The sequence below is a fragment of the Microcaecilia unicolor genome, chromosome 6 (genome assembly GCF_901765095.1).
Source record: "Microcaecilia unicolor chromosome 6, aMicUni1.1, whole genome shotgun sequence".
Lineage (NCBI taxonomy): Eukaryota > Metazoa > Chordata > Amphibia > Gymnophiona > Siphonopidae > Microcaecilia > Microcaecilia unicolor.
This window is the reverse complement of record NC_044036.1, coordinates 280845299-280869400: the sequence shown is the minus strand read 5'-3', so window position 1 is coordinate 280869400 and position 24102 is coordinate 280845299. Positions and strand designations below refer to the sequence as shown.

Sequence of the window (24102 nt, the reverse complement as noted above, 5' to 3'; positions counted from 1 at the left end):
TCCAGATGAATTTTTGCAACCCAGGGGGTATAATCTGCTCTGTAATTTAGGACCTGAGTTAATATACGTGTAAATGCGTGCAAAAAAAAAAGTGATGTCCTTATTATATAGCTTATAACAGGTTTTATGAAAAAAAACTTTTACAGCCGCATAACCCCATGTAGGGTCTTGGTTCAGTATTAACTCAGAAGGAAAATATTTTCTTTTTCTCAAAATCACCAACATCACTAGCCGAAGCAGAAGTGTGAGTGTGAGTGAAGTGTGAATGTGAGTGTGAGGGGGGTCCGGGAGAAGTAAAAGGAAGAAGAAGCGGGTTAGGAGGTGTCTCAGTCAAGTACGGTACTTCTCGAACGTGACTTCTAGAAACCTAACAGGTGACGCTGAATAATATGTATTATTCATACAATAAGGCCATAACACCTACATGCAAGGTACCTTTCCCAGAGAGCTTATGATCTTAATTTGAGCTCAGCTACGATGCCTAGCTGCTACACGGGTACCACAGATCCTACAGTGCCAGATCGAACACCAACAGGCAACAATATATCTAGCCCAAAGACCGGGATTTCCTTGTCTCCTATGCTAACTCCAATGGAATACCTAATGAATGCTTCTGCAAAGAAACCAGTGTGGCTAGAAATGTTAGGTGGACTTGAAACTAAAGAGAAACTTTGGACAATTAAGTATAACAGATCATTTAAATGTTAAGATTCGAGATGCCATTATCGACAGTATAATGTTTTTTTTTAACCTGTTCGAAAAGGCTTCAAGTTAGCATGTTTATTGTTTTAATCAGTGTTGTGTTTTGACTTTCTGTTTTTAAATGTTTCTAAGAGGAAAAGAAGGCTGGGAGAAACCATAGCTTAAAATCGGTTTATGGAGTTGAGTAATGTACAATAATTGGGGGAGGGGAGAGTATTCCCTCTTGCTCATACCCTTTTTTCTATGTTCTTGATTATCCCAGGCCTCGCTTAAAACACCATAGGGCACCACCTTTAAAGAAAGCATCAGATAAAACAATTACTGGTGCACCCTATTACTGTATTTCAGGGACAATCAAGCATTATTCATTATTTTGCCTGCACACATAAAAATGATATACTGTCCCTTCGCCTCTGGCCCCCAGAGCCTCGTTGAGCGTTACACCCCTGCATGCTGGTGTTATTCCATCCTCTTTCCATAGAGTGAACTTTTTAGTCACTAGGGTTACTAGTCCAGCGGTGCTCGCCTACAGCCTAGCTCAACTCCCTCTTTCTGCATTCGCAGGCGTGCACAGCAGCTACAGCTGTGCCCTTATACCCTCAGAGGCTTTTTGGATCATGTACGTGGCTGGGACTTCTTCCAGAGCCGAGCTCCCATTTGCTGGCGCCTTCCTGCTAGGAAATGGGAGTAAAGGGGGCCTGTGAAAGAAGAGAGATCTGGAAGATATTTTGAAAAGCTTAGCTCTGAAAGCCTTATCGAGGGAGCATTATTAGTCTGCACACTTTGCGGGAGAGAATTCAGTGCAAGATGGACGCTCTTAAAGAACTGAATGCGACCAAAGAATCGTCCAGTACCGATATGCTCTTTGCCTTGCTGGCTCAAAATGAAGACCTGCGGAAAGGTATCCTTATAGCTTTATAAGAAACCTCAATTTTGGAAGGGGAGGGGGCATTTTTATTTTACGGGGGTGTTCAGCCCTGTATACCTGCTGTCAGCAGCATATAGAGATCAGCTATAACTCCACACCTTGACTTTCCATTGTCAAAATCAGGCAGAAAGGTAGCGTTTATGAAATTCTTGTTTTGTTTTTCTTTTACAATGGGTCTATTTTCCTGCATTCTTAAACCTTATGTATGAATAACCTGAAAATGCATAGAACATTCGTGTAAACTGAAATAATCCGTCACTTAAGAATCACACTCCTGTATATCTAACATACAGTGAAATGGGTGATGCCGCTGGTAGAAAAATCAGCTGATCACCCCCCTCCCCGAAGATGAAGAACAATGTAAATAGCTGACTGCAAATGACGGTTTGTCGGAGTACTAAAAACCCCATAAATAATTCACTTCTGCAACTTAGCCATTTGCAAACTGTTGTGAAATCCAACGAATTTACAATATAGACTTTCCCCCCCCTATTCATCTATGATTTGTAACATATTGTGAAATTATTGCTGAACGAACCTGACAAATCAAAGTAACTCAAGAGGAAAATGAAACAGGTTACAGAGTAACTAACCCAAACTAGTCTTTAGTCTAGCACGCTGATTGTAATTTAATCATCTTGTTTCGTTCTGTAACCGCTACGCCTCAGATTTTGTTTTCATCTTTTCTCTCTAATGTCCTGTGGTTCCTTATCTCAGTAATGCACTGGATTATGGCTAAAAGGCAGAAGCAAGGATTAAGCGGTCAGAAAGAAGGAAAGTTACAACAGGGACAAAGGTTTCAGTGCTGCTTAGTCTCCCAGGATGGAAGACTCCTTAACGCACTTTTTTTCTCTTTTCGAAAATATTTTCCTTCTCAGGCAAATCATTTTATAGATCATGAATCAAGCAAACATTTTCTAACAACTCTAGTTATAACGAGAGCTGTTCTTAATTGCATACTTTCCAATACAACAATCAGTTCTCTCGTTGCAATTATTTCTAGAGGATTATTTTACCAACAGAGCTCTCCAGTTTTATGCTTTGCAAAATAGAAAAGAACAGCAACAATATGGGGAAATAAGGCCCTGAGAAGGATTACAAACCCTTTCACTGCTGTAGGATATTACCTTGTTAGGATGTAGAAAAGGTTAATGTTGAATTATTACTGGTAGAGCCTCTGCATTATTTAAACGACAAAGGAGGGAACACATAAAAATCCTAAATGAACTTTACTTATTATCTATTAAACAGCTCCATGATCCATATGTCTGCACTCCTATAGCAAAAAGCAAAAACAAGACTGTAATATTTCAACTAATAATTTCAGAAAGATATTTAAAATGCCATTTACAGAAATACTTACTGTATATAAACACATATTTATATAAATTAGATATAGTGTGTGCATGCATGCATACACATATAGGAATACTGCACCTGAATATATAGTGCTAGAAAGTACATGTATCACTGAAGAGACAGTTCCTGCTCTGTGGAGCTTACAAATTAGTGACAGACAAGACTACTTTAGTGGCTCAGCCTTCTTTATCTTCTGGAGTCTAAAAAGGAGTTTAGTCAAAAGAGATGATGTGTGTCTAGAGAAGGGGTGCAGGTAGGACCATTTAAGAAATGCTATACTGAGTCAGACTATAAAGGTCCTTCTGGCCCAGTATCCTATTCTAACAGGTTATGAGTTTCTGGCAGAATTCCAAAAAGTAGCAAGATTCCATGCTACTTACTCGGGTCTACCTTAATAAGGATTTATTTGCTTCTCCTAGTTCAGGTGAGCTGCATGCAAACATGATAGAGCATGGTCAAGAAGTATAGTCAGAATGTTCTCTCTTTATTCCAATGCACACACACGCCCAGTTTGTAAAGCCCTTTGGGTGCAAATGTTATAAGGGTATAGAGTTTACTAAACAGTCCTTTCACTAAAGTGCACTAATGGATTTAGCACACACTAACAGCTACTGAATGCTAAATGCTAAGATGCCCATATTCATATGGGCATCTTATCATTTAGCACATGCTAAATTTGTTAGTGCACCTTAGTAAAAGGACTCCTAAGTTTAGCATAATTCTATCTATCTATCTATCTATCTATCTATCTATCTATCTATCTATCTATCTATCATTATGTATAATTATATAATCAGTACTTCAAAGCTGATATACTTTATATATTTCTTAATCTAAAGAATTAAACAACATACCAGGCAGAATAATAAATCATAATATGTCTCAAGGAAGTGATTAGCTTTGAGCTGTGAATTTTTCTGGGCTAATACCCATGAAGTGCACAAGCCAATTAGAAAGCAGGATCACAATTTGTTAAATAATCAGATTACAGATGGATCAATATTTAGTTTTATATCTCCACAGGGATATACAACTATTTGTACATAACTAACTGGAGGAGTACTTTTCTGTTTAAAAAATATATTAGACCATAGAAACCAGGACATTAAACTTTCATCAGCAGCACACAATACAAACAAAAGACCAAGGCTGCTTTGTCCAAAGAATGGGAGCTGTGGGATGGTACTGTTGGTAAATAAATAATTGAACAAAAAGACTTCTGAATGCCCACCTTTGTTAGATAAGCTCCTAGGCACATTACCTGTAACAGGTCAGTAAAAATAAATCAAATTATTCCAACATAATTCTCCTTTACATACGAGCAAATGAAGAGAAGTGGGAAACAACTTAGAATCCATTATTTTCTGCCATCTGATCTTTTCCAGCATGACCAGAGCAAGGATATTTGACACCCTAGACAAACTTTCAGCCTTGTACCCTCCTCACCAAAAGATTAACCTTTAGGCCTCTTAGCCCCTCCCCCCCAATTAATTATGATCACCCCAAAACTACCCCTCCCAGAATAACATGGGCAAATGGGTTATTTGAAACTTTATTTCTACTGGTACAAGTACCTCCAGTATTATCTTTGAGCTTATCAGGACCAATAGTTTTGTACTGACTGCAGCTGCTTTTGGATGCCCCTCAGAAGTTTTTGCCTTAAGACGACTGTCTAGTCTTGTCTAATGGTTGAGCCAGCCCTGTTTTCCAGTGCGATTCCAAAGATTTTGGTCTCATTTCTAAAATTCAAATTCAAATATAACACACCATGGCATAATAAGGCACAATTTACTTTCATGATCATCAGAGTCAGCAGATAAACCAGTCCTTTGAATAATAATAAACATTCCTTTTCTCTTGGATAAATGTATTATTATGATTAGACAGTTGTCAGAAAATCCAAGAAGATACATTTCTAATTTCATATTCTATTAGCTCTTTTATGCATACCATTTTGGGCTCTGACCCTGTGGGATCTCAGAAACATTATCTGACTGGGTAATATCTTGGTAGACCTCTCACCACATTCTGCTGGAACATATGATAGGGAATCTGTCCCCTTTTGAATTACTAAGAGTCAATAAATATTGAGCCAGTGCCCCTGAATGGTGTGTGTGTAGTGGGGGGGGGGGGGGGGGGGGCGGGTACAGTGAAGGGTACTATTTCACATAAAGCATAAACATAAAATTTGTCTAGGGTATGGCAACTGATATGGAGGTATGGGCATTTTCAGAGTACAATCGTTAACTAGTGTTTTGGCTAAAATTCCAATACAGCATCACACCTGTAGAAATGGTTATTTTCTTACAGAAGAGGCTGCTTCTTATCTATATATTTCATATTATGTATAGGAAAAGGCACCTATCCTACAAGAAATTGAGGATATTGTTTAAAAGCCTTTTGCAGGAGGAATTCTCTGTAAACAGACACATTAAGGGAGACATCTCTTAATCTAAGACTGGGTGTTCAGTTCAGGGTTTCAAGATAACTCTAATAAGCATGAGACAAATTTTTATTCACTGGAGACAGTACCTGCAAATCCATCCTCTTGCATATTCATTAGGTTGGTCTAGAAAATCTTGCCAATTGGTAGCCCTACCCCTACTGTAAGAAATAGTACCACCCATATAGTGTTCTGCTTGCAACCTTCAGTTACAGATGTGTTTACAAATGCCTGAAGGAGACTATAGGACTACAATATTCATTCGCTGTCAATACTTGCTCCCACTGTATTATTAGGTTAGCCACTCCCTCCTATCCCTTTTGAAAGCACAGCCCAGGTTTATATACAAAAATTGAATTATTATTGCACTTTGATGAAGGTTTGGAACTTTTGTGAGTTGCAGCTGGATGCTAATTGTCATAGATTATAGGTGTCACTGGGCAGCCTGAGAAAATAGAATGTATTTTTCTTCAGATAAGAGTAAACAAAACAGAATTTATATATATTACATGTGTAATATGCTTTGTTTACTCCTATTTAAATAAACTAAACACCTATCTTCTATTAAAGTTAGTGTCAAGCTGCAATTCAGAAAAGCTCCACATCTCCTCATGGAAGGGCAGTGATAACTCAAGTTTTCTATAGATAAATAGATATAATTTATATACACAAACACACATATGCAATTTAGAAGCCTGATAGCCAAAATACCGCAATCCTTGAATAATTCATTATTAAAAGCGAGCATATTATTTATTGTGTCCCTATATTATTTTTAAATATCAAAAATCAATTTTATTTAGCATATGCTATATGAATATTTTTAATGTATAGCACTTTACATAGATTTAAGCATGTACATATAAGATTATTTATCCATATAAGTATGTAATTTCTGTTTAACACGCAATCTTTGTTTCCTGGAATTTTCTAGAATTGTTTCTTAAAGGATCATTTATGCCATTATTCCCCTTGCTAAATTCAAAGCACCTATGGCATCCCAATGAAATTAATAACGAATGATCAAGAGAAAGATGTGTGTATGACCCACTTACAAGAACAAAGTGAAAAATAGTCTACAGTATATATCCCAAGCTCAATCGAGCTAATTTTTGTTGTTAACAAATCAATGTCAACCAATTAGATCATATGAACCGTTTCTAACCTCTTTGTCCTATTGAAAATAGGTGCATAAGTCACAAAATAATCATTTGCAGTCAGCTTTTTCTATGATCTCTTATGGATCAAAGTTGCCTCTAGTTGGACAGTTTCTAAAAAAAAAAAAAAAAGTCAAAATAAGTTATCGAATTAAATCTCTGAGTTTGCAGCTTCACGTTTCCAAAATTGTCGAGCGTGGTTTCGAAAGAGTCAGAACACGAGTCCTGATTGGTGGATGAAGCAGCAGCTACAAATATTGGATTCAGACCAAATTAGATAGATGTAAAAAAAAAAAAAAAAACCGTGATTCAGTGAAGTCTTTTAAGGTCGAGTGAAGTTTATTTGTGTGGAGCGGGGTTTCTTTTCGCAGAAAATGGGTTGGATAGGGAACATCTCTTACGCATGATCGAAGTGACAGTAACCTCCAAGAAAAATATCCGAGAGTCATTGCGAGAGATCTGAACCCGGAGGTCACAATGCAACGTAAGGGTCTATCTACTTAACAGAGATCTTTCCAGTAAAGACAGAAATTAATTTCCTGGGAGTTGGTGCTGATATTCATTTAAGAGATGCCTTAGAATAGCAGATTAGGTGTGGCGGAGCAGAAGGAAGCACTGTGCGCGCGGTTAGAAAATGGTGCTTTGGGCGTCTTAAGCTGCGCCCAGCTTGGGTTTTGGGATACACTTGGGTCAGCCGGGAGTGTCTGGCAGCAGCCGCAGCCACAGTGCCCGGCCTGGTACTCAGCCTTGTGCCACTTCTGGACGAGGGTGCTAAGAATATGGGATGCCAGCCCTGGACTCTCACCTTAGCTGGCAAGTTCTTTCTATTTTCTTTCAGATGCTGGGGGAACCGTTTGATGTTTACAGGTGTTTTATTTAATTTCTCTTTGCCAATAATTTATCTGGTATATATCTGTACATAAGCTACTTTAAAAAAAGGGGGGTTGTATGTTTCCAAACTACTGAAAGGAAAAAAAATATTTTTATGGTTTTCTTATGAGTCAAGTTAAGAAATCTCTCTAAGTATATAGTTCATTTGAAAAAAAATGTTTTCAGAAAGCATCGGCAAACTTGGTCTGCCAATGTTCAATCTAAATTCGCACGCTGTACCAGTTTGGTTTTATATGTTTTGCTCATTTATACCATGTTTGATGGTCACTATAGTGTTATTATGCCCAGGAGCAAATGTGTCTTTTATTTTCTCTGCTCCTCTTTAAGGAAGAAAATAGTGAGGAACAGCAGAGATAATAGGCTTAACAAGTATCCCTGAAATGTGCCACTGTGAAATTGCCATTACTTCTTTCGGCTGTGATGATAGTTAAATACGTGGTAGACGTGGTAATAGCTGCTATTTGGATCTAGAACTGTATGATATTCTGCAAACTGCGGCGGTTTGTACCAATGCATATCTCAAATGTAATACGGATATTTGTACCTCAGCAATGTCTACCTGTAATGTCTTCGGACAGACTAAGGGACTCCCCGACTTTGCATCTTCCCACCTGCAGATCCGTCTCCTAGTACTCAGCCGGGCATCATATGAACTGTATTATGCTTGCTGTTGTCTTCTAGAAATAGTGAAACAAATTATTAAGCACCAGATAATGTTGAAAGCAATGTAACTTGCTCCCAAATGCTTTAATTCTAGACATCCAGAAATATACTTGCTCTCACCTTTCAAGAAATGCAACTTAGCGATGGTCTCACCTTTCAAGAAACAAAGAACTTGTTAAACATTTCCCAAAATGTCAAATGCCAAGACCATCATTATACACTTTTTAAAACTTAAAATGAAACAAGGGGCGCATAATAGCTAATATTCCCAATAATGGTTTTTTTTTTTCGATAAATCATTTTAAAGCACTATATGTATCTTAGAATCTCCACAAAAAAAAAATGGAGAACTACAGGTATTCGTTTTTGGTCTGTCTGAAATTATTGTTCGTCAAAGATTTGAACGGGTGTAATGGAGAGTTGCAGGTAATAATGGCAGGTCCTCTCCCGTTTCAGAAGTCCCTCTTTGTGCCGGGTGCAGTCAGCACATTGTGGATCGCTTCATCCTGAAAGTTTTGGACAGCCACTGGCATACCAAGTGCCTGAAATGCAGTGACTGTCAGATGCAGCTGGCCGAGAAGTGTTTTAGCAGGGGGGAAAGTGTCTATTGCAAGGAAGATTTCTTCAAGTAAGTAGAACCCAGAAAATATGAAGCAGAGATTGCTAGACAGTGGGGCATTAAGCTCACGTGTAAAGAAAATCTATTTCTTTTTTTTAAGTGGATCTCTATCCGGCAAGTTATTGTACTGGAGATTATTTCTTTAAAAAAAAAAAAAACCCTAAGAAATAACATATGAGCAAATGAACAAAGCAGCAAGAGGAGACAGCCACTGAAAAATCACTGTGGTTTTCTATTCATTTCCTTTTAAATTTAGTATTTCCTTTCCAGGAATGAGTTTTGAGTTAAATACAAGTAATTTGAAATTGAAGTGCAGTGTCTATTAATGTATCAAAAGCAGGCTCCATTATGCTTTGCTGTGAGTAATTTAAAGCAAATTAAAAAAAAAGAAAATACAGTTTCATAGATCTAATTGTTGTAATTGATAACTATCCTTACCCAGAAAAACTTGGATTTTGAAGTGTACATTAGCCACTGACACCCTTATCACCTAAATCATACAGTGACTTCTTAGTGCATTGCCCCAGGCAGGCGCTCAGCTAGCTACCTTGAAATGAATTTCATGACAGTAGAAGAGAAAAAAATATTGGTGGTGGGGTGGGGTGGAGGAGGGTTAACATTACAGGGTAGCATCAGTTTTGCATGTGTCCAATGAAGATACTTGGTAAAGTTGTATGAGCAGGATTCATTATTCAGGCTACATTACAAATAATTTATTCCTGTACAGGAATGTAAATAAATATTGAACCAAAATTAAATCATTCACTTGAAGTAATCAAAGTCACTCATCTTGCACAGAAGAGTTTCATGCAAACAGATTTCTAGACTATTTGAAATGCTACATGAATGTGGAAAGAGAAAAGTTAACCCGTTATATAAATATTTAAACAAACTAAAAGCTGAAAATTCTATTACATCTTGTAGAGATGTTAAATAAGCTTGCATCAAATCGAGAACAGATTTTTTTTTTTAACATCATCACTAATGTGAAAACTGGCAGACTTACCCTTTAAAATAAATACAAGAGGTGAGAGTGGTGTGGTTTTTAAAAAAATGATTTCCCATCATCACCCTGGAAAAAATTAAAAAATTGTTTTATTAAAACACCTATTTTGACTTGTACTGTCAAAACATAGCTATATAGTCTTTTGGAGAGCAAGACTGGCAAAACAAGGGTATAATGAAAACATAAATAGTGTCCTAGATTATTACAGTACAGGGATAAAATATCAAAATTAAGGAGTTCAGGTTACCATCCTTTTTAAACTCTTTAGGGCCTTTTTAATTTTAGTGCACGCTAAAAAAGCTAGTGCACCTTAGTAAATAAGGCCTGTGGATACTTATTAAAATGACTATTTCTATTTTGCTTCATTGCCTATACCAATAAACACCTACATAAATTCACACACAAATATATATTTCCAGGGATAATACAAAGTTTTCTGAATGAAAATGCTGTTTGGAGATGTTTTCTTTTGTTTGCTAGTTTCACTATATTATTTTATTGGGGATTTCTTTTTCTACAGGAGATTTGGAACAAAATGTGCGGCCTGCCAACAGGGTATCCCCCCGACCCAAGTGGTGCGAAGAGCTCAGGATTTTGTCTACCACCTTCACTGTTTTTCCTGCATAGTTTGTAAAAGACAGCTAGCCACAGGGGATGAGTTTTACCTTATGGAAGACAGCAGACTGGTCTGCAAAGCAGATTACGAGACTGCAAAGCAAAGAGGTAAATTATACCAGCAAGGGGCACAGTGAAACTCAGTTCCAAATTCCAGAACACAGAAAGTTCCGATGAAGAGACAGAAGAAAAGGACATCTGAGGCATGCTTACCTTTCTCACTTAAAAAAAAAAAAGTAAATCAAAGGGAGTTCAGTCCTCTATCAATGTCAGAAAAACAGTTAAGATCCTGGTGGCATCCTAGAGAACAATGCATTACCTTTGCTTTTCATACACTGGATTTGTCAAAAATAGCAAAAGAAAAATCAATCCAGATTTGTTGGTTTTAGATTAAAGAATGAATGTTACTAATTTTAGTGGTGTGGTAAGATTTTAAAAAAGAAACAGTTTTAAAAATGTTTACAAATGGAACTCAAATTAAATGATACCAGTTCTGAAGGGCACAAATTTTTGCCAGGAAGCACTTATTAGCCTCCATACCATGTTTTTTTCCTGATGGTCATTGAACTTTTGAGATTTGAGCCTGGCATTATGGTCAGCAGTTTTTCAGGGTTTTTCTTTTTTTTTTTTGCCAACTTCTATACAGACAGCCCATCCAATGCCCTTTCTGGTAGCAAATACATTTCTAAAAATTACATCAAAATTGGTCATATGAACAGGAACTTAATATTTAAGTATATATTATCCATCATATTTATTTATTTCATAAAATTTAATATACCACTGTTCACATAAAAAATATAAATCAAGGTGGTTTACATTAAAATCAGCCTAAAAACAAAACAGACAGAAACAACACAGAACACAAGAGGAAGGGATTCCAAATAGCACAACAATCATCCCCAAATAACTGTTCATTCATGTCCATGAAACAGCATCTTATCACACAAGTTAGAGTAAACTCTCTTCAAAGGAAGATACCAAGGTTTGAGCTGTTTGATTACTCCACTGTAAAATATGTCTTTTCTTATAATTGATTAGGCTTTATATACATTGCTATAAGTCCACATCAAAAGACAAGATTTATTGATTTGGATTTCTTTACTGCCTTTTTGAAGTAATTTACCCAGGGCAATACATAGCAAGTATAACCCAGACATAGGCATTAAACAATTACAGCAGTAAAAATATTCAACTGCACCTCGAATATTGTGTTCAATTCCAGTCACCGCATCTCAAAAAAGATATAGTGGAATTAGAAAAGGTGCAGAGAAGGGTGACAAAAATGATAAAGGGGATGGGACGACTTCCCTATGAGGAAAGGCTAAAGTGGCTTGGGCTCTTCAGCTTGGAGAAAAGACGGCTGAGGGTAGATATGATAGAGGTCTATAAAATAATGAGTGGAGTGGAAAGGGTAGACGTGAAGCATCTGTTTACTCTTTCCAAAAATACTAGGACTGGGGGCATTCAATGAAGCTACAAAGTAGTGCATTTAAAATGAATCAGAGAAAAGTTTTCTTCATTCAACGTGTAATTAAACTCTGGAATTCATTGCCAGAAAATGTGGTAATGGTGGTTAGCTTAGCAGGGTTTAAATAAGGTTTGGATGGCTTCCTAAAGGAAAAGTCCATAGACCATTATTAAAATGGACTTGGGGAAAACCCACTGCTTATTTCTGGGATAAGCAGCATAAAATGTGTTGTACCTTTTTGGGGATCTTGCCAGGTAATTGTGACCTAGATTGGAAACAGGATGCTGGGCTTGATGGACCTTTGGTCTTCACAGTATGGCAATACTTATGTACTTATGTACTTAGTACACATTATAGCAAAGTATGCTAATTAAAATGTCAACACACTACACATTTGATCATCTCAACTGACAGCAGAAGGGGTAAGTGGAGGTAGAACACATGCACATATATACATAATTCATTACACTATGGAGAACCATCCAGTGAAGGATTCATAACAATGAATAATTATTTATAATCTGATAACCTTTTGTGATTCATTTTGCCTGTACATTTTTTAAAAAATGAAGAAAGATTTTGATGAAAAAGCCATCACATTTCTGCCTCAGTATGACCTGCTGTTTTCTAAAGTGATGAATTATGTTTTTTTTTTTTAAATGAACTGTTAGCTCTTTCTTTTGTATCAGCTACAAATAATAAGATGGAGTCAACCATTCAAACAGAGAGACATTTAACATTTTTTTGTTCATCAACTTATCTTTGAACAGAAATGAGTGAAAGGAGAAATATATAAAGTAGCACAGCAGTTTCCTTGCTTTAAGCGGACTTCAAAAGCTGAGGGCTTTGAGGATTGTGTGTGTGTGTGTTTATGCTATAATGTCATGTTTTGACAATGGTTTTTACAGAAGCAGAATCCACAGCAAAGCGGCCCCGGACCACCATCACGGCAAAACAGCTGGAAACTCTGAAAAATGCATATAACAACTCCCCAAAGCCAGCTAGACATGTGAGAGAACAGCTCTCCTCGGAGACTGGGCTGGACATGAGAGTGGTACAGGTACAGGATACCAAACATACTTGTTTGGATTTAACTTAACACCATTTTCAGTAGTAGCTCAAGATGGGTTACATTCAGGTACACTGGGTATTTCCCTGTCCATGCAGGGCTTGAGGCAATGGAGGGTTAAGTGACCTGCCAAGGTCATAAGGAGTAGCTCTGGGATTTGAACTGGGCTTCCTTGGTTGTCAGCCCCCTGCTCTAACTACTTCTCTACTAGGCTAATAACTGAGGCATACAAGAGTTCACTGATAACTAGGGCTGTACATCAATTAAAAGGGGAAAATTGCATAGTTAACCATGATTAAAATGTTTAATTGCATGATCCAAATGGGTACCATCTCCCTTCCTCCTTTCTCCTCCCTTCCATGGGCACCATCTCATCCACTCCCTAACCCTCCCCTCCATGGGCACAAAATCATCCCCTCCCTTATCCTACTCTCCCCTACCCTCCATGGGCACCTTCTTATCCCCTCCCCTACATGGGCACCATTTCCTCCCTTCCCTCCATTCATGATCACCATTGTTTCCCTTCTCTTTCTTCCCCTCCCCTCCCATCTTTGACCCTTCCACCCTCGATTTCCAGCATCCTTCCCTGCCCCCCACATCTCTCTCTTTCCTCTTTTTCTACCCCCCCCCCCCCCCCCCCGTGGTTCGCATCTTTCTCTCTGTCTTCTTTTTTTCTGCATCCTCTTTCTCCCATGGCCCCCACCCCCACCATGGTCTACATCTTTTTCTGTCTTCTTTTCTTTTTTCTGCTTTCTTTTTCTCCAGTCCCCCCCCCCCCCCCGCCCCACCGTGGTCCACATATTTCTGTCTTTTTTCCCCTGCCACCGCCGCTGCCACCACAGTCACATCTTTCTTTCTGTCTTTGGCACCTCTTCTTACCTCTCCCAGCACGACATTCCAGTGGGCCTTCTCTCCTCTGCGGCTCCTTTTCCCTGCTCCTCACTGCTGCAGGCAGTGCTGCTTTTTACCCGGCCTGAAGCATCTCTCTGTAACAGGAAGTTCTGAGGTGGAACTTCCTGTTACAGAGAGAGACGCTGCGGGCAGGGTGAGAAGCAGCACTGGTTTCACTGCAGTGGTGAGGAACAGAGAGAAGGAGCCACAGAGGGGAAGGGGGCCACTGGAATGTCGTGCTGGGAGAGGTAAGAAGAGGTGCCAGCTAGTGGGGGAGGGATGACAGCATTAACTCGTTAAAAATTGTAACACAAATTATGCATTTAACGCGTTAATTACGTTATTAACACGTTAAATGGACAGCCCTCCTGATAACCAGTTAGTCTAAAAGGGATAACACAAAACATCCATTTCAGGTAAAACCGCATCTTGTTGTGTTTGCATTAGACTGTCAGGATGATGGAACATGGGACCGATACAATTGGATATTTCCTTATTTGCTAGGGGAAGGGGTGCTGTTTCAGAAGAAAAAAAAAATCATGTTTACAGAACCAGAATTTAAATTTGTCTATATTTCCAACCATAACTGGAAATCTAAGGGACAAGATGAAGAAGATTTGAAAGGATTTTTTTTTTGCTTTGTTTTGATAGCTAGTTGATAATTCTGTCAACGGGGATGCATCTTTTTATACCCTGGAGGTACTCCCTACCTAGTACTGTATTTGGTTTTACTGCCTTCAAACGTAGGTGCTGATTTAAGAAACTTCTGCACCAGTGGAAAATAATGTCCAGCTAGCATATCTGAGGCCTATGCCCTTGCTAGTTTTACAGGAGGATGGGAAAGGTCTGTGTATCTACACCATTCCCTTCTCAACCAGCAGTGGCATGTAACAGCTTAAAAAGAAGAGGAAAGGGAACAGAGTAAGCTAAGAAAGAGGTTACAGTTAAAGTGCCAAAGTGGCAGGAAGAGGGTTAATTTCTATGGTTAAGTTGGGATTTGCAGAGGTGCACAGGTCCTTTTCCATCAGTAGATAAACTTCAGCCTCTGTCCCACCTCTTTGTAAATAGTGCATGGATGAAGTACATAGTGATCCATTATCTGCCCACCCCAATGAAAAGACTTCCTGTGGTAAGGTTTGGGCCTAGCACAGCTGGCCTGCACAACACTGCTCTTCATAAATGAACCTCTAAGTTCCTAAGGCTCTTGGAATCCTACTGGGCAGGGTTTAAAACCTGAAATCATCACTTTACTTGGAAGGTTTGGTTCCAGAATAGAAGAGCAAAGGAGAAAAGGCTGAAGAAAGATGCTGGAAGACAGAGATGGGGACAATACTTCAGAAACATGAAACGGTCCAGGGGCAATTCAAAGTCAGACAAGGATAGCATCCAGGAGGAAGGAGCTGATAGTGATGCTGAGGTCTCTTTCACAGGTATGAGCAAGTTCATAAAATGTTATATTGTGATGAGATTCTTTGTAAACTTTATTAAGGATAAGGGAAAGAAATGCTACCCTCCTCCCCGTTAGTGATTTAATCTAATATTTGTAATGTTATGCTAGTCTAGTTTTTGCTTTTTCTAGTTTCTCATATCAGGGGTCTCAAACTCTGGTCCTTGAGGGCAGCAGACCAGTCAGGTTTTCAAGATATCCCTCATGAATATGTGAGGGAGGGGTCTGCATGCATAGTCATTATGGATATCTTGAAAACCCATACATAATCATTAGGGATATCCTGAAAACCCTGACTGCTTTGTGGTCCTCAAGGATTGGAATTTGAGACCTCTGCTATAAATTCTGTGTCAGAACGCATTGTGTCCCATTAACCATGTGGGAGCAATGTGGGGGGAACTTGCACTTCTGCTTCGCTGGCTGTCTTCATTCTATGGAAAAAGGTATTTAGCTTCCAGACTGTTGATCCATCAGCTTTAACAAGAACATGACATTGGACCAGGGCTTCCCACTCTAGTTCTGTAAGCCCTACAACCAGTCAAGATTTCAGGGTATCCATAAAGAATATGCATCAGCTAATTTCCATCCACTGGAAGAACAGTGTATGTAAATCTAGCTCATACATTTTCATTGTGGATACCCTGATAATTCAACTGGCTTTGGGCTCCCCAGGACTGGACTGGGAATTCAAGTCCCGAGGAGCCCAAAGGGATTATGTTGTAGGGCTGAAAGAAGATAGACTCAGGAAGTTAAGGAAATATTCCTTGTATAGAAAAGGTGGCAGATGGATGTTTTTAACTTCACTCCGATTGCTTTACAGGTTCATATTGCATTATGCAAATGCTATTTGCTTTGAGGCAGCTGTTGCTATTGTACTCTTTATTTTATTTATGTACAACACTTAGTGGTTTATGAAAAGTAATTCATAAATGTAATAAAATGAAATCAAAATAAATAGATAATTAAGCAGTCTATTTGGTGCCTCACCCAATAATATTTGCCGCATTTGTCACGTTACAGAGCACCAGACTTCAAAGAGTTAATCATATCATACACTTGGCGTGGCAATCAAGCTTGCATAGACTAGACTTGTTCTTCTACCTATTATATGATAAAAGGTATTCCTTCTGAGTAAATTTTCATCTTCAGCTCTGAGACAGATGGAGATTTTCCCAATCTTTTACTCATTTCCCCGGTTTCCATCCTTATGCAGTAAAGGCCAAAGAGAACTTGGAGACAGAGGTAATTAGATTTTTTTTTTTTTTAGGGCAGTGGAAATTAGCAATTGCTGAGCCAAAGGAATGATTAGCAAGAACTACAAAAACAAAACCCCAAACAAAACAAAATCCTGTAATTTTGAAAGTTTTTTTGATGTCTTTTGCAATTTCTGTCTCCTGCTGGACAGGTGGCATTCCACCCCTTCCCTGATTATCATATATAGATAGGTTTCTGAGTAAAGATTTTTTTTTTTTTGCTAATTTTCCTATTAGGTCTACTAAATTCTTACAATTTTCTTTTTAATGAAAGGTTTCCTTCCCTCAGTTAATCCCACCTACATTCCTCTTGCTTAGAGACCTGTTTACTAAGGTGCGCTAGTGTTTTTAGTGTGCACTAAAATTAGTGCACACTAAACACTAGAGACACCCATATATTCCTATGAGTGTCTCTAGCATTTAGCACATGCTAAAAATGCTAGTACACCTATGGCACAGCTTAGTAAACAGGGCCCTAAGTGTTTTATGATTGGTGGAACAACTAAAGCCTTTTAAAACCTAAATTTATTTAAAAGCTAAATGCAGCTAGGAATCCATAGTGACTTGGGTCAGCTTTAGATTCTACTTGTTTTGCATTAAAGAAAATTAGTCTTAGCCCATACTGAGAATGCTCTGCAATTATTTACAGCCCCAATGTCATGTTATATGACAGTCAATCAAAATCAGTCGTTGTTAGTTTTGTTTTTCTTGAGTTTCTATTTGTCTAACTCTGGGGTGGGTAACCATGGTCCTCGAGGGCCACAACTCAGTCAGATTTTTAAGATTTCCACAATGAATATGCATAAAATTCATTTGCATGTACTGCTTCCATTGTGTGCAAAGAGATCTCCATTAAATTTTATAAAGATTTGTCCATATGCAAAGCATGTTTTGCATGTGGAAAAGGGGTCTTATAGAAGTGCATGGTTGAATGATAGTATGTACTTGTATGCATGCTGCATGTAAGCATTCCTGTAGGCATAGTTTGAGCTGAGCTGACCTGAGCAGAGCAGGGAAAAGATGGAGCTGCAAGGAATGTACATCCTATATAATAATTCTCACCTCCAACGTTCTGACTAGCCTGGGACCGTGGCTCATTCCGAGTTGGTCTGCTAGGCTCCATAGATCAGGCTGACATCACCGTAGCCATTATGATGTCAACTTCAGAACCCGGGGGGAAAAACATGCCTCACAGCTGATCCATGTCCAGAGGAGGGTCGCTGGACATGGGTGGCTGGAGGGGGGGCAGGGGAGAGAGGAGGGTCGCTGGACATGGGTGGCTGGAGGGGGCAGGGGAGAGAGGAGGGTTGCGGCTGGAGGGGGGCAGGGGAGAGAAGAGAGTTGCTGGACATGGGTGGCTGCAGGGGGGCAGGGGGTCACTGGATATGGGTGGCTGCAGGGGGGCAGGGGAGAGAGGAGGGTCGCTGGACATCTGTGGCAGGAGGGGGGGCAGGGGAGAGAGGAGGTTCGCTGGACATGGGTGGCTGCAGTGGGCGCAGGGGGAGAGGAGGGTCGCTGGACATGGGTGGGAGTCGAGGAAACCCTTGCTAGCGCCTGTTTCATTTGTGTCATAAACGGGCCTTTTTTACTAGTATTTTATAAAACACAAGAGTACATGCACAGGAAATAACTTTGTATATTTGCCTATATAAAATTACCCTTGTGTAAAAGTGCACATGCTGACAAGAACATATGAACTTTTTTCATGTCTTGGGTATGGATAGAGCTGCAATTTGCATGTGTACTTTCCCCTGGATTCTATATATGGTGCTCATAATTGTGCACACGTGCTTAATTTGTGTACAATTTAATTGAGTAATGAGCCAATTAGCACCAATAATTGGGCACTAACAATCGATTATTGGTGTTAATGGACAATGATTTGGATTTACGTGCTCATCTTGCTGAGCATTATTTTATAAAGATGCACGCACATAGCTTTTAGTGCTAACTGGGAGGGGCATGGGTAGATCAGGGGCATTCACTAAAGATGTGTGCAGTATTATAGAATTCAGGGGATCTGTGCCTAATTTATGTGTGAGGATTTGCACCAGGTTTCAGTTCATGTAAATCCTCGTGTCCATGTTTGGTGCAGATCCCGGCGTTACATGCTGTTCTATAAATGATGCTCAACTTGAGTACCACTTATAGAATAGCACTCAGCATTCATTTTTTTTGGCAGCCATTACCAGAATCTAGTCCTTTATGCACAAACATTTACACCTGCTCTGAAGCAGGAGTAACTGTATATGCGTATAAGTTCCGCAGGATTTATGCTGAAGGATGGATGAAGTGAGGACATATGACTGAATGTAATTTGAAAGATAAGTGATTTTTCTGTAAATGTATTTTGGCACATTGGATTGGAGGTCCTGTGCGTGGAGGAAAGTGAAGGGGAGCTGGATATTCCTCCCAATATATGAAGGTCCACTAAGTATGTTGACTGGTAATTGTGTTTGATATTTTATAAAGACACATAGGTGTAAACTAGCCTGCTTATTTTCGAAGGAGAAGGGCGCCCATCTTCCGACACAAATCGGGAGATGGGCGTCCTTCTCCTAAGGTCACCCAAATCGGCATAATCGAAAGCCGATTTTTGGCGTCCTCAACTGCTTTCCATTGTGGGGATGACCAAAGTTCAAGGGGGTGTGGTTAACAGATGGGCGTCCTTGGCCAATAATGGAAAAAAGAAGGGTGTCCCTCACGAGCATTTGGTCGACTTTACTTGCCCATTTATTTTCACGACCAAGCATCAAAAAGTTGCCCGAACTGATCAGATGACCACCGGAGGGAATCGGGGATGACCTCCCCTGACTTCCCCAGTGGTCACCAACCCCCTCTCACCCCGAAAAAAACAACTTCAAAAACTTTTGTCTTTTTTTTTAGAATATGTCTTTTGCTATGCCTCTGTCCCTGCAACAGCAGTTAAGGATGTACCAGCAGTGGGATTTGAACCAGCCACCTCTAGATTGCAAGACCAGTGCTCTTACCACTAGGCCAGTGGGCCACTCTGCCACTCCTCCAATCTACTCCACTCCCTTGAAATTTGGCCATCCCTGTGTGTGTGTGGGGGGGCAGTATACAGGTCCCTGGGGGGGGGGGGGGGAGAGATATGTGTGTGTCAGCGGAGGCATAACGAAGGTGTGGACGTCCTTCTTTCAAACATTTTGGACGTCCTCAACTGCCCCCCACAGGGATGGCCAAATTTCAAGGGAGTGAGTGGAGTATAGTAAAGCAGAGGAGTGGCCTAGTGGCTAGAGCACTGGTCTTGCAATCTAGAGGTGGCTGGTTCAAATCCCACTACTGCTACTTGTGATCCAAAATCCAAATAAACAAGTAAAGAGGGTGTCAGAGGCATAGCAAAGGTATGGATACCCTTCTCACAGAAACATCCACATTTTGGACGTCCAGGGACAACCATCTCTAAGGTCTACCTAAATTACCAGGGACAACCATCTCTAAGGTCTACCTAAATTTCATGATTTGGGCATCCCCAACCGTATTATCAAAACAAAAGAAGGACGTCCATCTTGTTTCGATAATACGGGTTGCCACACCCCTTTACAGGGCCATCCTTAGAGATGGGCGCCCCTGTTCGATTATCCCCCTCTAGGTGACCTGTTATGACATTACCCTTTTAGAATACCTTCAGAGCAGGGTATACATTTGAATGAGAACAGTTGTGCACTACCTGAGGGTCAGTGTACCAGCCTGTTTTCCATGTTATCTTTATAAAATAGGCTCTTTTTGGGGCATTTCAGATAGCTGCCTTTTAAAGAAAATTAACCCCTATGCCTCTTATTCTATAACCTTGTGCACAAATTGATATGCCTTGGCAGCACATTTACGTATGTAAGTTAATTGTCTAATTAGGTGCAAATTGGCACCAACGACCACTAACTGGTGAAAATTGGAGTTAATTGGCAGTAACACAAGTAACTGTATTTAGGCAACTATTCTTAGGGCTCTGTTTACCAAGCTGTGCTAGAGTTGCATTAGCGTTTTTAGCACGCGCTAAGCATTAGCGTGTGCTAGCCGTGTGGATGCCCATAATATTCCTATGAGTGTCCACATGGTTAGTGAGTGCTAATTTTTAGCACATGCTAAAAATGCTAGTGCACCTTAGTAAACAGGGCTCTTAATGTTACCAATCTAAAAGCTTAGCGTGTAAGTGTTTGGCACAACCCGGCCCCACCCTCATGGGCCGATGATCAGAAGCAGATGCAGGCGCTAGAGGCTATTAGTGCCATACTAGCACCTGCGTTTGCTACCGCCCCATGATCAGAGCCCCTGAGCATGTGAAACAACACTCTCACGGGCTCTGAATGCAACTAACATGCAAATGAATGTTAAACAGGGCTTTTAGCGCAAGTAGCATGCAAATACATGCTAAACCTATTCCTCCCCAATGATTGGAGCTAGCGTGACCATTGGGGAGGAATGGTGAGCCCTGTCCAGCATGCATTTGCATGCAAGCAGGCCCCCCATTCCCCCCAAATACAGTAGGAAACCAGACCCCCCCCATCCCAGGCCAGCGACACAGGGACTGGAGGTCCAGTCCCTCAGCCCGCCTGACACAAGTTCACAGGGACTGTTTCTCCCTTATATAGTGTGAAACCCCACCCAGCGCATCCCAGGATGCACTGGGCAGGGCTGGCGCCACCACTTTCAAGGCGGTGCTGGAAGAGGAGGGAGTGTACTACCTCCCTTTTCCAACAAGGTATGGGGGTGGGGATGAGGGCCACTAGACCATCAGGTTGGGGAGGGCTTGATCTGCAGCTCACTAGGCCACCAGGGCTTTTTTGGGGGGATGTGAGGGGGGCTGGAGATCCACCGGATCTCCAGCCCCCCCGTGAATTTGTGTTGGGGGGAGTCAGGGGGACTGGAGGTCTGCTGGCCTCCAACCCCCATGTTGCTGGCTTGGGGTGGGGGTTTGGTGGGGGCACTAGGCCACCAGGGCCTTGCTGTTTGGGGTCTGGTGGTCCCACAGACCTCCAGCCCCTGTGTTTGACAGGTCTGGGCTTTTGACAGCCCAGACCTGTCAAACAAGTGCAGGAGAATTGTGCCTGAGCGTATGCTCGTGCACAATCCTCCTGCACTTTAGCCTATGATCAGAGATAATAGTATGCATAAATTTGCAAGCTGTTACCTCCGATCAAAGGTCAGTAAAGCCCCACCCTGTTCCAGTGCTATTTTTAGAGCACTGTTTGGAACAGCGTGGAGCTTTCAAACATCTGGGCATCAGTTACACCCTATACAATTTAGGCACTTTAAGTTACGTGTGTTAACTGCCGCATTTAGGTAGGGGCATCTACACCTGCCATAAAGCTTGCATAAGGGCTTTGCATCTAATTTATATGGGAAATGCAGACTTTCCCTGGTATTCTATAATGGGAATTTTGCGTGTGATTGTCATTATAGAATTTGCACTTAGCGCACACACATTAGGACTCAGTTTTAGGTGACCTTTCTTGAACTGACCTCTATGTGTCTCTGTAAAGCACTGCATTTATCTGGCATGTGCTATTCAAATGATGATGATGATAATAATGATAATGTATCTAAGTGGTTCTCGCCCTGGTCCTTCAGAATAGGCAGTCTAATTTTCAAGGTATCCACAAAGAACATGCATGGAATAGATTTGCAATCCACTGCCTCCACTGTATGCAAATCTAGGATTTGAATTTTACATTTATTATTTCCCTTTTCTAAATCCAAGCTCAACGTGAGTTACATGCAGGCATGCACAGGCAGGGGAATGGGTGGGCCACTTGGATTATGGCCTGACCAATATTCAGCTTAACACAGTTACAGCAATTAGAGGGCTTGGAGATGGGGCCGAAAAAGTGTTCTGCTGTTCCTGCATTCAGCTACATGAGCTATTTCCCTGCCCAAAATGGCAGCAATTGAGGTGATGGAGTGTAAAGTGTCTTTCTCAAAGTCAGATTGAGCGTCAGTGGGAAACACAGAGATTTCAATCCTGGCTTTCCTGGTTCACAAGCTGCTTTTCTACCTACTGAACTCCTCCTCCATTCAGGTCTATGTTATGCATATTTAATATGGTTATCCTGAAAATCTGACTGGTTAGAATAAGTACATAAGTATTGCCATACTGGGAAAGACCAAAGGTCCATCGAGCCCAGCATCCTGTTTCCAACAGTGGCCAATCCAGGTCACAAATATCCGGCAAGATCCCAAGCTCCTTGAGAATTGAGCTGAGGAGCACTGATGTATTTAAAATAAAAAAAAAAATTACAGTTTACTTCCATTAGGTTGAATTAAAATTTAGAAAGTCATTTATTTATGAAAAGATAATGGAGCTCTATTATATTTGAAAGAGAGTTGAGTGATTTATTGGGCATTGCACAAAGGTTTGCTATGGCACATGAAAGAGGCAATAAGACATATCCCATGGCTATAATCAGAATATAGTTTTCACAAATTAGTTACCCTTTGTAAGTAACTGCTGAACTAGACACCTACGGGCAATATCTGTCCTCTCCATTTCCTATGAAATAAATTCTAGTACTTCCCAAGTGCTATCTAATTGTTTCTGTCACAGGATTTGCTTTTCCATGTGGCCTCAACATTGAAAATGACTATGGTACTTCTTATGATGCAATGCGCCAGGTATATGGGGACGGGAACAAGAAAACGAAAACTAAAATAGTACTTGCTGCTGCCGTAGAGTCAGGCTTGGTCCATCCTGAACATGTCATGTTGGCTATCTTATGCTTTATAGTGTTTTTTTGCAAAAGCAGTATGTTTCTGATGGGCATGTAGGTGAGTTCATGAAAATACAACATAACATAGTCTGTTTTCATTGCAGACGAACCATCCATGTCAGATATGAGTCATCCAAATGGAATTTACAGCAGTTTGAATGAAACATCTTCTGCTCTGAGCAGACAAGCTGGTACCAATGGCACCTTCACTTTGGAACACAGTGGGATACCGTCACAGGATCAGTACCATGACCTCAGATCCAACAGTCCATATTGTATACCACAATCACCAGCTTCATTACAGGCGATGCCAAGTCACCAACCTTTAATTTCCAGTCTGGTTTATCCGGAAAACACTTTGGGCATCATGGCTCAAAGTGGCCCAGGAGTCCCCCAATCGATGAGAGTTTTAGGTGGCAATGGACCAAGTTCTGATCTTTCAACAGGAAGCAGTGGTGGATACCCAGACTTCCCTGCAAGCCCCGCCTCGTGGCTGGATGAAGTCGATCATGCCCAGTTTTGATACAAGGGTTGCTGGGCTCAAACACTGAAAGTTTTATAGCAATTAGGTTTCATCAGTAAAGGATGGGGCAAAGAAAACTTCAACCAAATGTGTTCAAAAAGGCTCGCCAAGCAGTGGGGGTAGAACACAAACAAAATCCAAAAGGATATGTTAAAAAAGACAAGGAAACAGAAGTTAAGTGACTTACTGAACAAGAAGTGTGTTTTACAGGTTTGATAAAATGCTTTTGATTTATCCCAGCAACCTTAAAAGCGATGGTTACTTATATAAAACTCTTCTACGTACTCTGAAGTTTTCTCTTTTAAATTAAAAGAAAAACATTTCATCCTAGACATTACAT

General features: G+C 40.4%; 1 protein-coding gene across 1 annotated transcript; it reads left to right on the top strand.

The window, feature by feature from the left end:
- The first annotated feature begins 1509 nt into the window (after positions 1–1509).
- On the top strand, positions 1510–23762 carry LHX3 (LIM homeobox 3). Its single transcript, XM_030207032.1, has 6 exons — positions 1510–1603; positions 8600–8771; positions 10289–10491; positions 12763–12914; positions 15073–15244; positions 23344–23762. Exons 1-6 carry the CDS (start codon positions 1510–1512, stop codon positions 23760–23762), a joined length of 1212 nt encoding a protein of 403 aa, XP_030062892.1.
- Positions 23763–24102: the final 340 nt, after the last annotated feature.